The 14,187-nt window shown below is 48.6% G+C and overlaps 1 protein-coding gene across 1 annotated transcript in view; it reads right to left on the reverse strand.

Moving 5' to 3' along the window:
- Positions 1-1,193: 1,193 nt before the first annotated feature.
- The window catches only part of immp2l (inner mitochondrial membrane peptidase subunit 2), a 147,160-nt gene continuing 134,166 nt past the window's right edge, over positions 1,194-14,187 (reverse strand). Inside the window, 2 exon segments of the mRNA XM_034078946.1 lie at positions 1,194-1,652; positions 2,019-2,121. Coding sequence (XP_033934837.1) covers positions 1,527-1,652; positions 2,019-2,121 — 229 coding nt within the window. The 3' untranslated portion in view covers positions 1,194-1,526.

Genomic DNA, 14,187 nt, shown 5'->3' on the forward strand with positions numbered 1-14,187 from the left:
GAAGTCGGTTTCTTCTCGATAATGACTTCGTGTTCTGCATGATCCGGATTCTTCTGAACATGTAATAAAGATAATAAGATTTAAGAAATAAAAGAACAACAAAAACATGCTTTCATCAGGGTGTGTGTGTGTGTGTGTGTGTGTGTGTGTGTGTGTGTGTGTGTGTGTGTGTGTGTGTGTGTGTGTGTGTGTGTGTGTGGGTGGGTGGGTGGGTGGGTGGGTGGGTGGGGGTGTGGGTGTGTGTGATGGAGGAAGCACGGCAGCTGGTATCCTAGCAGCGGCAGTTGGCACGGAGACTCTCGGAGCGGACTGATCTGAGTCAGGTGAATACACGAGCTGCTCTTTGAGCGGAGTGATATCTCTCAGCTCTAGTTCCTAACCACACACTCACCTCTGAGGAACGTCTGCGGCTCTTTCCTGCTGTCTGTCACAGTGACACGTGACGATGCGTGGGGGGGGGGGGGGGGAGGAGAGGACTCCTGCATGTTGCCCCACTTGTGCCTCGCGGGCTCCCATCAAGCCGGGAAACAGCTGTTAGCGGCGTAGCATCAACCGCTACGGAGAGCTGAACTCACCACAGTGCTTCCTCACTGTATGCAAATGAGCCAGGAAGGGTTTCAGAGCCGCGCGAGCCAGCGGGCCGTCACGTACGTATTAACGGTGTTCACAAAAGTAACATTAACAGGATGAGGATCTGAATGATATTTTAGAGAAACAGCAGTCATTCAAAGTGCGTCTTTATAGAGCAGTGTTTTAAAAAAAACCTCGCGGACCACCTAACTCCACAAACATCCCAAAACACATCGTTTTTCTAGAACAGATTATAAATCGCCTGGAAATGGTACAAACACGTGGCAACATGTGTGACGAAGGTGTTGCCCATGGCTATATCATGCAATAGAAAGTGAAACTTAAGCTCGTTCCATTGCGGAGATATTCCCGCGAGAGTGCGGAAAACTTAAATGTATTTATTTATTTCAAATGTGAAATGTTACCAATATAATAACGGACCACTAGGGGGCGCGGACCACACTTTGAGAAGCATAGACAGTCTCTTTTTTGGGATCTTTTCCAACTATTTGATTGATCTCTTTTTGTACGTATATTTTTCTTTCATGATTTCTTGTTGTGTGTTTGAATTAAAAACGTGTTGCTCGCTGACTGGAGCTGCAGGGAAACGGGAAGAAAGCGAGTCTTTGTGCAATAAAGTATTTAATTGAGATAATGTAGAACATGAACAAAGTAAATGGACAGTTCACAGGATGATGATCTGAATATGACATTTTAGAAAACAAGCATTAATTGAACGTGTGTTTTGTCCAGCTGTGAAAGTCTTCGACACATCAGGCTCATATAGTATTAGTAAACAACAGTATTTCATTGAGATAATTCCTCATGGCGCAAAATGAACAAAGTAGAACATTGAACACAACAAATAGAAAAACCAGTCATTCAAAGCGTGTTTCCGAAGTATCGCCCAGCTTCAACATTTCAGGCTCATCTACGTAGTTATCAAAGGTGTGTCTTCATCCCTCCTCTTCCTCAGCGTCCAGCGGGCCTCGGTTCGGGGGGAGAGACGCTGCGATTCGCTGCCAGCGGTTCGGAGGCCAGATGATGTGAGAGGCTCGGCCGTGAAGCAGCCCCACCGACACCTGGGAAATAAACAACAACAACAACAACAACGACGAAAAGCAGGGTCAGAGCTGCATGTCAACAACGACGTGATTCAATGAATGAAAATAAGAGAACAGTGGAGATGATGACGCCGAGTTGTGTTCAGGGTCTCTGAATGAAGGGTTTACACTGAGATCCATAATGTGCTGTTCCTCGACATCTTGTATAATAAAGATTTAGCAATATCGTGTGTGACTTGCTTCCAACATCCAAAAAGATGATGTGTAAAAAAGGTCGTTGACGAACATTTTTCGTCATAGTTTCCGTTGACGAATTGAATTGAATTATCTCTGGGGATGAACTGTGGGTTGAATGTAATGCTTTGTGTGTGTGTGTGTGTGTACCGGTCCGAAGCTGTTGCTGTCCAGACTGTGTCCGTGGTGATCGCCCTCCAGCCAGAAGTGACCGTCAGGAACCCGAACAAACCGGTTCTTGTATCCCAGAGTCCTGAAGAGACGAGAACAAAAACCATTATATTTAATAAATATATCTTTTGAATTTTCACGTGATACCAATCTGTACCCCCTTGTTTCCACTTATCCCGAACACAGAACACATTCTCCACACTTCAATCAACCAATACAAAGTTAATACATCAATTAGATAATATAATAATAATAATAAAGATCAAGAAGTTAATAAATCCTAAAAGTAAATAAAGAAAATTACAAAGACGGCACAATAGTAGAAGGAATATACAGATGTGGACACACTTACAGGAAGGCTTGTTAGACACTGTAAACTAGATGGAAATATGCCTTGAAACCTCCGTCCTTGCTACTGTAGTCCGTAGAAACCAAGATTTAGTATATATCACAAAATATATGAAAGATTGTCATAAAATATGTGAAAATGTTAAAAAAATAGTTGACATTTTTGAAAAAGGGACGTAAAATATGTTAAAAACAATTTTTAAAATATGTGAAAAATATTAGAACATTTACAAAAATACATGAAAACTGTTCCCAAAAATATGTATAAATCTCTTCCACTTCACTTTTCCCAAACTTTTGACCTCAAAGCAAAAAAACCTTTAAAAAGTAAAAGAGAGCCTGACTGCACACCGAGTGATTCTGGGTGCTTTTGTTGCTAGTCCGTTTACTGGTGCCTTTTTTGTTTTGACTGCTGTTTGCCAAATTAGTGCAGCTTTCATTAAAACAACTTCATGTTTTACCAAAAACAGCTGGTCATATGTTACTTTCCACGAGCCGGGACGTAACACCAAGGTTTCGTTTTTAATCAGGCGTTGGTAACATTACATTTAGCTGACGCTTTTATCCAAAGCGACTCACAATAAGTGCGTTCGACCAACAAAATACAACCTTGAAGAAAGCAGAATCATAAAGTACATCAGGTTTCATAGAGCCAAGTATTCAAGTGCTCCTCAACTGGCTTTAGAGGAGCCAGTCCTTTATTAGTATATAAGTTCTTTGTTAGCAGTTCTATCCTCGAGGTGGAGTCGAAGGAGATGAGTTTCAGTCTGGAAGGTGTGTGAGCTTTCTGCTGACCTGATGTCAATGGGAGCTCGTTCCACCATCTTGGAGCCAGGACAGCAAACCCACGTGTTCCTGCTGATGGAACTTGGGTCCCCCTCGCAGCGAGGGTGCAGCGAGCCGTCTGGCTGATGCAGAGCGGAGTGCACGTGCTGGGGTGCACGGTTTAACCATGTCCTGGATGTAGGAAGGGCCAGATCCATTCACAGCATGGTACGCAAGCACCAGGGTCTGGAAGTGGATTCTAGCAGTTACCGGAAGCCAGTGGAGGGAGCGGAGGAGCGGAGTGGAGCATGTAGGAAGGTTGAAGACCAGACGAGCCGCTGCAACATTAGAAGAAGTCCTGGAGGCAGAGAAAGTGTTTAAAGACGTCTGATTTCCCTTCAGTGCCATCAACGTTCTCCGCTCCCTGGCTGTCGTTACAGACGCACTTTTTTATTATTGAATGACCACGTGATCACGTGTGTACCTGATTACTTGAAGCATTTGGAACAGCCCCGTGTCGCCGGAAAGAAACACAACAAGGATAACACGGGGTTCCTGCCGGTCTCGCCAACTCAAATGTAAGACTTTTTAAGACCACTTTGAATAGAATTTAAGACCTATTTCACGGCAAGAAAGTATGAAGGAAAATGGCTATGAAAGAAGAAATACGTCCCATAATCCATCCATCCATCCATCCATCCATCCATCCATCCATCCATCCATCCATCCATCCATCTTCTCCGCTTATCCGTGGTCGGGTCTCGGGGTAGCAGTTCCAGCAGAGAGCCCCAAACGTTCCTTTCCCCTCATCAACCAGCTCTGACTGGGGGATCCCAAGGCGCTCCCAGGCCAGAAGAGATATAGTCCCTCCACCTGGTCCTAGGTCTACCCCTTGGTCTCCTCCCAGCTGGACGTGCCTGGAACACCTCCCTAGGGAGGCGCCCAGGTGGCATCCTAACTAGGTGCCCGAACCACCTCAACTGGCTCCTTTCGACGCGAAGGAGGAGCGGCTCAACTCCGAGTCCCTCCCTGATGACCGAACTTCTCACCTTATCCCTAAGGGAGACACCAGCCACCCTGCGGAGAAAACCCATCTCGGCCGCTTGTATCCGCGATCTGGTTCTTTGGGTCATGACCCATCCTTCATGACGAGGTGAGGGTAGGAACGGCCTGTAGACAGAGAGCTTTGCCTTCTGGCTCAGCTCCCTTCTCGTCACACGGTGCGGTAAAGCGACTGCAGTACCGCTCCCGCTGCTCCGACTCTCCGGCCCATCTCACGCTCCATTGTTCCCTCACTCGAGAACAAGACCCCGAGATACTTGAACTCCTTCACTTGGGGGAAGGACTCATTCCCTACTTGGAGTGGACAGTCCATCGGTTTCCTGCTGAGAACCATGGCCTCAGATCTGGAGGTGCTGATCCTCATCCCAGCCGCTTCACACTCGGATCCAGTGAGTGCTAATAACAAAATATTTTAAATTGTAAATGTATTCAAACCCAAACGTCGCCCCGAGGTCCCCGATGTTGTTGCGGGAGCTGCTGCACCAGCTAACGCTACATCTGCAAAAGGTGCGGCGGGCTTCAAACACGTTCCCTCCACTGGTTTCAACCAAGCACCACATTCGATGTTTTCCAACCAAATACGGTTGAACTTCCCCGTATTTATTTTTAAGTAGAATCGAAGATACCCAAGTTTCTGACTGCAGCTAGCTGGAGCTTGGTTGCTAGGTTACTAGCTGGGTGTTCTCCGATAAGGGGCCGGGGGGAAACAAAGTTAGTGATTACTGGTTCCATGTTGATTTATTTCAATACAAATTGTTGGGGGACTGAAAGGCTCTTACCGTACCTTCTAAATCATATTTAAGACTTTTAAAGGCCTTACATTCTGATTATCAAATGTAGGACTTTTTAATACTTTGTAAGACCCCGCGGGAAGCCTGATAAGAGGAGCTGAACGAGTAAGAGCCAAACCCAGATTCACTTTTGTTGTGGAACGAATCTCACTATGGATCAAGTCTGACACGAAGTTAGACTTTATCCATCCAACATCCTAATAAACTACAATGCATCCAGAACTGCGCTGCCCGCCTCCTCACCCACACCCGCCCCAGAGACCACATCACCCCGTCCTTCAGAACCTGCACTGGCTCCCCGTCAACGAATACACTTCAACATCCTTCTGCTAACACACAAAGCTCTCAGTAACCAGGCCCCCCCTCCCTCTCCGACCTGATCCACCGCTACACCCCTTCCCGCAGCCTTCGCTCATCAGAACCTCCTCTCTATCCCCAAGAAAACCAAGCTCCGAACCTGGGGGGACAGAGCCTTCTCCATCGCTGCCCCACCCTCTGGGGGGACAGAGCCTTCTCCATCGCTGCCCCACCCTCTGGGGGGACAGAGCCTTCTCCATCGCTGCCCCACCCTCTGGGGGGACAGAGCCTTCTCCATCGCTGCCCCCACCCTCTGGGGGGACAGAGCCTTCTCCATCGCTGCCCCACCCTCTGGGGGGACAGAGCCTTCTCCATCGCCGCCCCCACCCTCTCGGGGGACAGAGCCTTCTCCATCGCTGCCCCACCCTCTGGGGGGTCAGAGCCTTCTCCATCGCTGCCCCACCTTCTGGGGGGACAGAGCCTTCTCCATCGCTGCCCCACCCTCTGGGGGGTCAGAGCCTTCTCCATCGCCGCCCCCACCCTCTGGGGGGACAGAGCCTTCTCCATCGCCGCCCCCACCCTCTGGAACTCCCTCCCACCACACATCAGAGACTGCACCGACCCCCCCACTTCCAGAACACACCTCTTCAGACTGGCTTTTAATCTGTGAATTATGCTGTGTTGCTGTTCTAATAACATTTAAATGTTATTTTATCATGTTTTATCACCACTGCAAAGCGTCTTTGAGCTCCTGGAAAAGCACTTTGAAATGCAATGTATTATTATTATTATTATTATTATTACTAAACTCTCCAACAGGAAGTGACTAAATGCTACGACAGGAAGTGACTTAACCCCAAAGGAAGGAGCTAAACATCCAACAGCTCGGCCTAGTCTGCAAAAAACGTTCACTGATAGACTGAGCCAAACAAGATGGACATTACATATCGGCATGCAGACGTTACAACTTCCTGTTTACCTCGTATTGTTTTCAGCATCATATTCCCGTGTTTAGTCGAGAAAAGATAATGTGTGCATTTTATTTATTTAACATCAGATTTGAAAACCAAAAGAGTTTTTCAAAGCAGAGTGTTATTGTGTTATTATTGAACTTTCATTAGATGCTGATTTGAAACCGTTGTTGCTGCATTTCCTGTTTCAGATGGAGCGAGGGGAGTGGGTAGCTGCGAGTGAGACTTCAGACGGAGGGGGAGTGGGTACGGTCTGGTTTGGAATTAGGCCTCTTCAAACCTCCAACAGGAAGTTACTAGTGCTATTAAACTGATTATTATTGTCATACAGATGTTGAAGCTAACGTTGTCTTTTTGTTATTGCGCCTTTAATATTTACATTCTCTCCCGAAGCCGAGCCGGAGAAACGGCTGAGCCGGAGTTAAAGAACAGATTTGAATTGTAATCAAAGCTTCACTGCGTCGGATAAGAGGAAGATTTATGGGGGAATGGCGGTTAAAGTCCTCGTTGATGGCGGATCAAATCTCCGGCACAATTACGGTTTTCATTTCATTATCGTTAATCATCGGCCGGTATATCATCCCCGAGGCGTCGCTTCCCCTCGCCGCCTTATCGCTCAAACGCAGATCTGATCCCGGGATTCAGACTAATAACTGTGTGTGTGTGTGTGTGTGTGTGTGTGTGTGTGTGTGTGTGTGTGTGTGTGTGTGTGCCTCAATCAGGTCGTCATGTTTATGAGGAGAAGGTCGATCGCCCTTCATCTTCCCTCCGGACGGTTACAGGCCTGTTCCCGCTCTGATTTATCACTAAGCTGAGGAACATCGTGAGTTATAGCCTCAGTGACTTTCTAAATGGGAGTCCGTCTGCGATTCTCAACGTGTGTGTGTGTGTGTGTGTGTGTGTGTGTGTGTGTGTGTGTGAGGCCTTGGTTACATACATATTGATTGAGCCACCGCAGCTGAATTGACTGACTCACAAATAAAACAATCTGCAGGCTTTGCAGGAATAATAAAAGCGGTTCGAGTCTATTCGACGCTTTGCCGCGTTTTAAGAGGAAAAACTGAGAAATCTTTCCAGACCGAGGACGGCTGACTTCCCCGTGTCCTTTCTGTGAAACCAGGATTGATCTGTTCAAAAGAAAACCCTCCCTCGTACCAGACTCTTTTTATGAACCGGTTCTACATCTCTAATACGTCTAGTTTAACTATTGGTGCCAGGTTTCTGTTCGAGGAGATGTGACCTTGATGTGACCTTCACTCTGAAGGACTTACGTCTCATGTATTTACTGAAAAACCTTGGATACCTTTAAGCAACATTTTAAAATAAGTTAAAGGTCCCGTGTCGTGCTCTTCCGGTTCTGACCCGTCCCCTTGTGTTCTGAAGGTTCCTCTGCATGTACGCTCTGCAGTCACAGACCCTCAAAGTGCACCCTGTAGCGAGTACAGCTCTAACAGAGAAGACCTGTCTGCTGCCCCAGAACGGCTTACACTGTAGCCTCGCAGATGGGGGTGCAGCACCCTCAGCACCCCCCCTTCCCGCGTCCATGGTGCTCAGGCTTAGTTCAGGCTGATTTTCGCCATGTCTCGCTGACTCCACGCAGCAACCAGGAAATGACCCCAGTAAGCCAGCTCACACTGTCCGCTCCTCGAGCCTCACAGGGCGGAGCAGCGAGCCCCCCCAACACGGCCCCCAGACCCCACGCAGCATTCTCATCTGTTTGTCATCACTGGTCTCACTTCCTGGTTGCTAACAAACGCCATTGCAAAACATAATCACTGATGTTCCGCTGTGACGGTGGTGGACTCATCAGAACAGAGTGGGCTCACAGGGGGGGGGGGCAGGAGCTCCAACAAGCCGTGTAGGACAGAGAGAGAATACACAGACTATCAGAGATGCTGTGAGAAACCAATGAGAGTTTGGAACATTGAACAATGTAAATCTTTTCTAGTAGACCTCAACAATGGAACTATGATCAGGAGAAATGGCCGTGACATGGGAGCTTTAAAAAAATGCACCCCATAATATTTGTTATTTGGTACTAAAAGAAAATGTACATCTTAGTGCTGCATTACAACATTAAGCACTACAGTGAATGGATCCTCAGAGCTACAGTTTAAGTAAAACATTTATTATGGATGTAAGCGGTGGTGACGTGAAGTCATGTGACCGTGCTGTAGTTCCTTTATAGCCCAACATTAGCCTCCTTTAGCTTAGCGGTGGTGACGTGAAGTCATGTGACCGTGCTGTAGTTCCTTTATAGCCCAACATTAGCCTCCTTTAGCTTAGCGGTGGTGACGTGAAGTCATGTGACCGTGCTGTAGTTCCTTTATAGCCCAACATTAGCCTCCTTTAGCTTAGCGGTGGTGACGTGAAGTCATGTGACCGTGCTGTAGTTCCTTTATAGCCCAACATTAGCCGCCTTTAGCTTAGCGTGGTGACAGGAAGTCATGTGACCGTGCTGTAGTTCCTTTATAGCCCAACATTAGCCTCCTTTAGCTTAGCGGTGGTGACGTGAAGTCATGTGGCCGTGCTGTAGTTCCTTTATAGCCCAACATTAGCCTCCTTTAGCTTAGCGGTGGTGACGTGAAGTCATGTGACCGTGCTGTAGTTCCTTTATAGCCCAACATTAGCCTCCTTTAGCTTAGCGGTGGTGACGTGAAGTCATGTGACCGTGCTGTAGTTCCTTTATAGCCCAACATTAGCCTCCTTTAGCTTAGCGGTGGTGACGTGAAGTCATGTGACCGTGCTGTAGTTCCTTTATAGCCCAACATTAGCCTCCTTTAGCTTAGCGGTGGTGACGTGAAGTCATGTGGCCGTGCTGTAGTTCCTTTATAGCCCAACATTAGCCTCCTTTAGCTTAGCGGTGGTGACGTGAAGTCATGTGACCGTGCTGTAGTTCCTTTATAGCCCACCATTAGCCGCCTTTAGCTTAGCGGTGGTGACGTGAAGTCATGTGACCGTGCTGTAGTTCCTTTAGAGCCCAACATTAGCCTCCTTTAGCTTAGCGGTGGTGACGTGAAGTCATGTGGCCGTGCTGTAGTTCCTTTATAGCCCAACATTAGCCACCTTTAGCTTAGCGGTGGTGACGTGAAGTCATGTGACCGTGCTGTAGTTCCTTTATAGCCCACCATTAGCCGCCTTTAGCTTAGCGGTGGTGACGTGACTCTTTTATCCAAAGTGCATTTACCATGAAGAAACAAATTCAAAAGCTTGAATCCTGCAAGTAGTCTATAAGCCCAACCAGAGGAAGTACTACCGCAATAGCTTCACTTTCTTAGTACAAATTATCTATTTTAGTTTGATTTAATTTTTTCTATCAAAGATGCAGTCGAAGCTCCCATCCTTCCTTCAGAGTGTTTCATGTGTCTTCTTGTCGTCTTTGTTCGAGTAGGAGTGGCTCTTCACGTCACCTCCTGCTGAACGGGGATCTGTGTAACGGCTTTACAGACAAATAAACATTATTTACGAGTGACCATTATCTCATCCTCCCACTCAGTTTCCTCTGGAGATCTACGTGAGTGGTTGGATCTGAATCTGTAAAACAATCCTCTCTGGCAGGCAGACGCTCTGCAGTTAAAGGGTGTGATTTACGTGTGAGACAACAGAGGCTGACAGCCAGGAAACCAGTTAATTCTGCATCCTTTCCCCGAGCCGCTGACCTGGGATCTGCACCAACACAAAGCTGATCTCACGATCCTCTAAACACATGTCTGGGGGTCTGATGTCCGGCCACTTCCTACCCCCAGATAGCATTAGATTAGATCAGTTTCAGCATGTTGGTTGATGCTCTGCAGTCCTGCTTGCTAAATACACGGAGAGAGGAAGAGGAGGAGGAAGAGGAGGAAGAAGTAGAAGGTGTTCCCTATCGTCTCTAAAGCAGGATGTTAAATTGGACATTTTGCTCATAAATAACTAACTCCACCTAAAATAACCTGTGACTCATAATCATTACCTTAATCAGACGAGTAGTCACTGCCTGCATCTTGAAATGTAACACATCGATTAAGAATGAGTCATCTTGCTCCAGTGACGAGTTTCCAGAAGTCTGATCAGAAGTGAAAACATGGCGAGACAGACTGGGTCTCTGTGAGGAATTACAGACGAACAAAGCTGTCCACCAATCAGACACGGGGCTCACGGTTCGGTACGGATTCGGTTCGGGGCTCGGTACGGGTTCGGTTTGGGGCTCACGGTTCGGTACGGGTTCGGTTTGGGGCTCACGGTTCGGTACGGGTTCGGTTTGCGGCTCACGGTTCGGTACGGGTTCGGTTTGGGGCTCACGGTTCGGTACGGGTTTCGGTTTGCGGCTCACGGTTCGGTTTGGGGCTCACGGTTCGGTAAGCGTTCGGTTTGGGGCTCACGGTTCGGTACGGGTTCGGTTTGGGGCTCACGGTTCGGTACGGGTTCGGGTTGGGGCTCACGGTTCGGTACGGGTTCGGTTTGGGGCTCACGGTTCGGTACGGGTTCGGGTTGGGGCTCACGGTTCGGTACGGGTTCGGGGCTCACGGTTCGGTACGGGTTCGGGGCTCACGGTTCGGTACGGGTTCGGGGCTCACGGTTCGGTACGGGTTTGGGGCTCACGGTTCGGTACGGGTTCGGTTTGGGGCTCACGGTTTGGTACGGGTTCGGTTTGGGGCTCACGGTTCGGTACAGGTTCGGTTCGGGGCTCACGGTTCGGTACGGGTTTGGGTTGGGGCTCACGGTTCGGTACGGGTTCGGGTTGGGGCTCACGGTTCGGTACGGGTTCGGTTTGGGGCTCACGGTTCGGTACGGGTTCGGGTTGGGGCTCACGGTTCGGTACGGGTTCGGTTTGGGGCTCACGGTTTGGTACGGGTTCGGGTTGGGGCTCACGGTTCGGTACGGGTTCGGTTTGGGGCTCACGGTTCGGTACGGGTTCGGTTTGGGGCTCACGGTTCGGTACGGGTTCGGTTCGGGGCTCACGGTTCGGTACGGGTTCGGTTTGCGGCTCACGGTTCGGTTTGGGGCTCACGGTTCGGTAAGCGTTCGGTTTGGGGCTCACGGTTCGGTACGGGTTCGGTTTGGGGCTCACGGTTCGGTACGGGTTCGGGTTGGGGCTCACGGTTCGGTACGGGTTCGGTTTGGGGCTCACGGTTCGGTACGGGTTCGGGTTGGGGCTCACGGTTCGGTACGGGTTCGGGTTGGGGCTCACGGTTCGGTACGGGTTCGGGGCTCACGGTTCGGTACGGGTTCGGGGCTCACGGTTCGGTACGGGTTTGGGGCTCACGGTTCGGTACAACAAGAAAAAGCAAAAAAAAGTCCCAAATGCATCATTCCAGGTTTGTTGTTATTTATTTTTGAACAGAAGTGCAATTCAGTTTAAAAATAAGGAACCATACTCACTCAGATGGCCATATTATCTATAATGGCTGATGTCAAACTAAAAAGTTTCATCAAGCTGTAAAACTAAAAAGAATGTCTTACATCATAAATAATAAGAAAGTGTTTCCAGAGCGCAAAGCCGTTGAAAAACATTATGCCAAAAGCTTCCGTTATTATTTTGGTCTCTCGGCTCTCATGTCTCTTGGCTTCTTAAAAACAGCGGGGATCAGCTGTTCCGGGCTCCGGTGATCTGCAAATCTGGGTGATGCCTTCTGATATGATGTAGCATGTTTGGCGTGTTGCAATTAGCATACCGCACCGCTATCGAGCCACGCCGACACACCGTCCTCGTCGGATCCACCACTCGCACACCTCATCGTTGTTGTAGTCCACAGGGAACCCGGAATGTTCCCACACAGCTGATTTAAAAGAAGCAGGTGGGTTCTAGCTCCTGTGTGTTATCTGAACTCAACTTTGTTGTTGTTTCTTCTTGTTCTTCTTTTGTTGTTTAAGGGCGGCTGGCAAACAGCTTTTAGGCGCAACACCGCCCCCTGGAGTATAAATAGTGTAGTGGATGCTGCCCTGAATGACAGACTTTTTTCCCACTCGTAAAAAAGGCGTATTCGTCGTGTGACTGCATGTGCCGAACCGTGACGTCCGAACCGTGACGTCCGAACCGTGACGGTATGGGACGAATACGGATACCGTTTCACCCCTAACGCGCACACACGCACACACACACCTTAATGTGTTTCTTGACGCTTGTTCAAAGGCAATTCAAGACCAAACACCTGCTGCAGTTTGACAGGTTTGTTTCATGGAGCTCTGCACCAACAACCCTCTCTGTGGTGTGTTCACCCCCCTGACTTCAGACCTGCTTCAGACCTGCTTCAGACCTGCTTCAGACCTGCTTCAGACCTGCTTCAGACCTGCTTCAGACCTGCTTCAGACCTGACTTCAGACCTGCTTCAGACCTGACTTCAGACCTGCTTCAGACCTGCTTCAGACCTGCTTCAGACCTGACTTCAGACCTGCTTCAGACCTGACTTCAGACCTGCTTCAGACCTGCTTCAGACCTGCTTCAGACCTGCTTCAGACCTGACTTCAGACCTGCTTCAGACCTGACTTCAGACCTGCTTCAGACCTGCTTCAGACCTGCTTCAGACCTGACTTCAGACCTGACTTCAGACCTGCTTCAGACCTGACTTCAGACCTGACTTCAGACCTGCTTCAGACCTGCTTCAGACCTGACTTCAGACCTGCTTCAGACCTGCTTCAGACCTGACTTCAGACCTGACTTCAGACCTGCTTCAGACCTGCTTCAGACCTGCTTCAGACCTGACTTCAGACCTGCTTCAGACCTGCTTCAGACCTGCTTCAGACCTGACTTCAGACCTGCTTCAGACCTGACTTCAGACCTGACTTCAGACCTGACTTCAGACCTGCTTCAGACCTGCTTCAGACCTGCTTCAGACCTGCTTCAGACCTGACTTCAGACCTGCTTCAGACCTGACTTCAGACCTGCTTCAGACCTGCTTCAGACCTGACTTCAGACCTGCTTCAGACCTGACTTCAGACCTGCTTCAGACCTGCTTCAGACCTGCTTCAGACCTGCTTCAGACCTGACTTCAGACCTGCTTCAGACCTGACTTCAGACCTGCTTCAGACCTGCTTCAGACCTGACTTCAGACCTGCTTCAGACCTGCTTCAGACCTGACTTCAGACCTGACTTCAGACCTGCTTCAGACCTGCTTCAGACCTGCTTCAGACCTGACTTCAGACCTGCTTCAGACCTGCTTCAGACCTGCTTCAGACCTGCTTCAGACCTGACTTCAGACCTGCTTCAGACCTGCTTCAGACCTGCTTCAGACCTGCTTCAGACCTGCTTCAGACCTGACTTCAGACCTGACTTCAGACCTGACTTCAGACCTGACTTCAGACCTGCTTCAGACCTGACTTCAGACCTGCTTCAGACCTGCTTCAGACCTGCTTCAGACCTGCTTCAGACCTGCTTCAGACCTGCTTCAGAGACCTGAGACCTGCTTCTGGCAGCAGTGGGAGCTGCTTGTTCAGCCATGCAGAGGAACAGCAGCTATTAACGGTCCAGGTTCACATCTCAAGAACACAAGCTTTGTTATAATTCAATCTCAAAATAACTGAAATAATATGTAGTGTTTCCGTACCTAAATTATTCTACTAATCAAATACGTATGACTTAAATCTTACTTAAAACATAAGAAGGATCCTTTCTTGTGTTAAAACATATATAACAGGTTCAATCCTCTCCTCTTTGTCAGTCAGGAGCTGAGCAGTGATTGGCTCTTGCCACCAGGTGATAATCTGATTAGAGATCAGCGTGATGGAGAGAACCTCTTCACTGCTACCTGATGCGATTAGAAGAGAGGCGGCTGTGTGTCTTCACATTAGCCTCAGGAAGCCTTTACTTTAAAGGTCTCCTATTATGCAGCTTGTAGGCATGTATTATGGGTCTGGGGTGTATACAAATATATAGAAAACATGTCTCTGAAGTGCTTTGCTCAAAATACCAAACAGATCTCCCTCATATCCCTCTCC

This window comes from Pseudochaenichthys georgianus, unplaced genomic scaffold (genome assembly GCF_902827115.2).
Source record: "Pseudochaenichthys georgianus unplaced genomic scaffold, fPseGeo1.2 scaffold_519_arrow_ctg1, whole genome shotgun sequence".
Classification (NCBI taxonomy): domain Eukaryota; kingdom Metazoa; phylum Chordata; class Actinopteri; order Perciformes; family Channichthyidae; genus Pseudochaenichthys; species Pseudochaenichthys georgianus.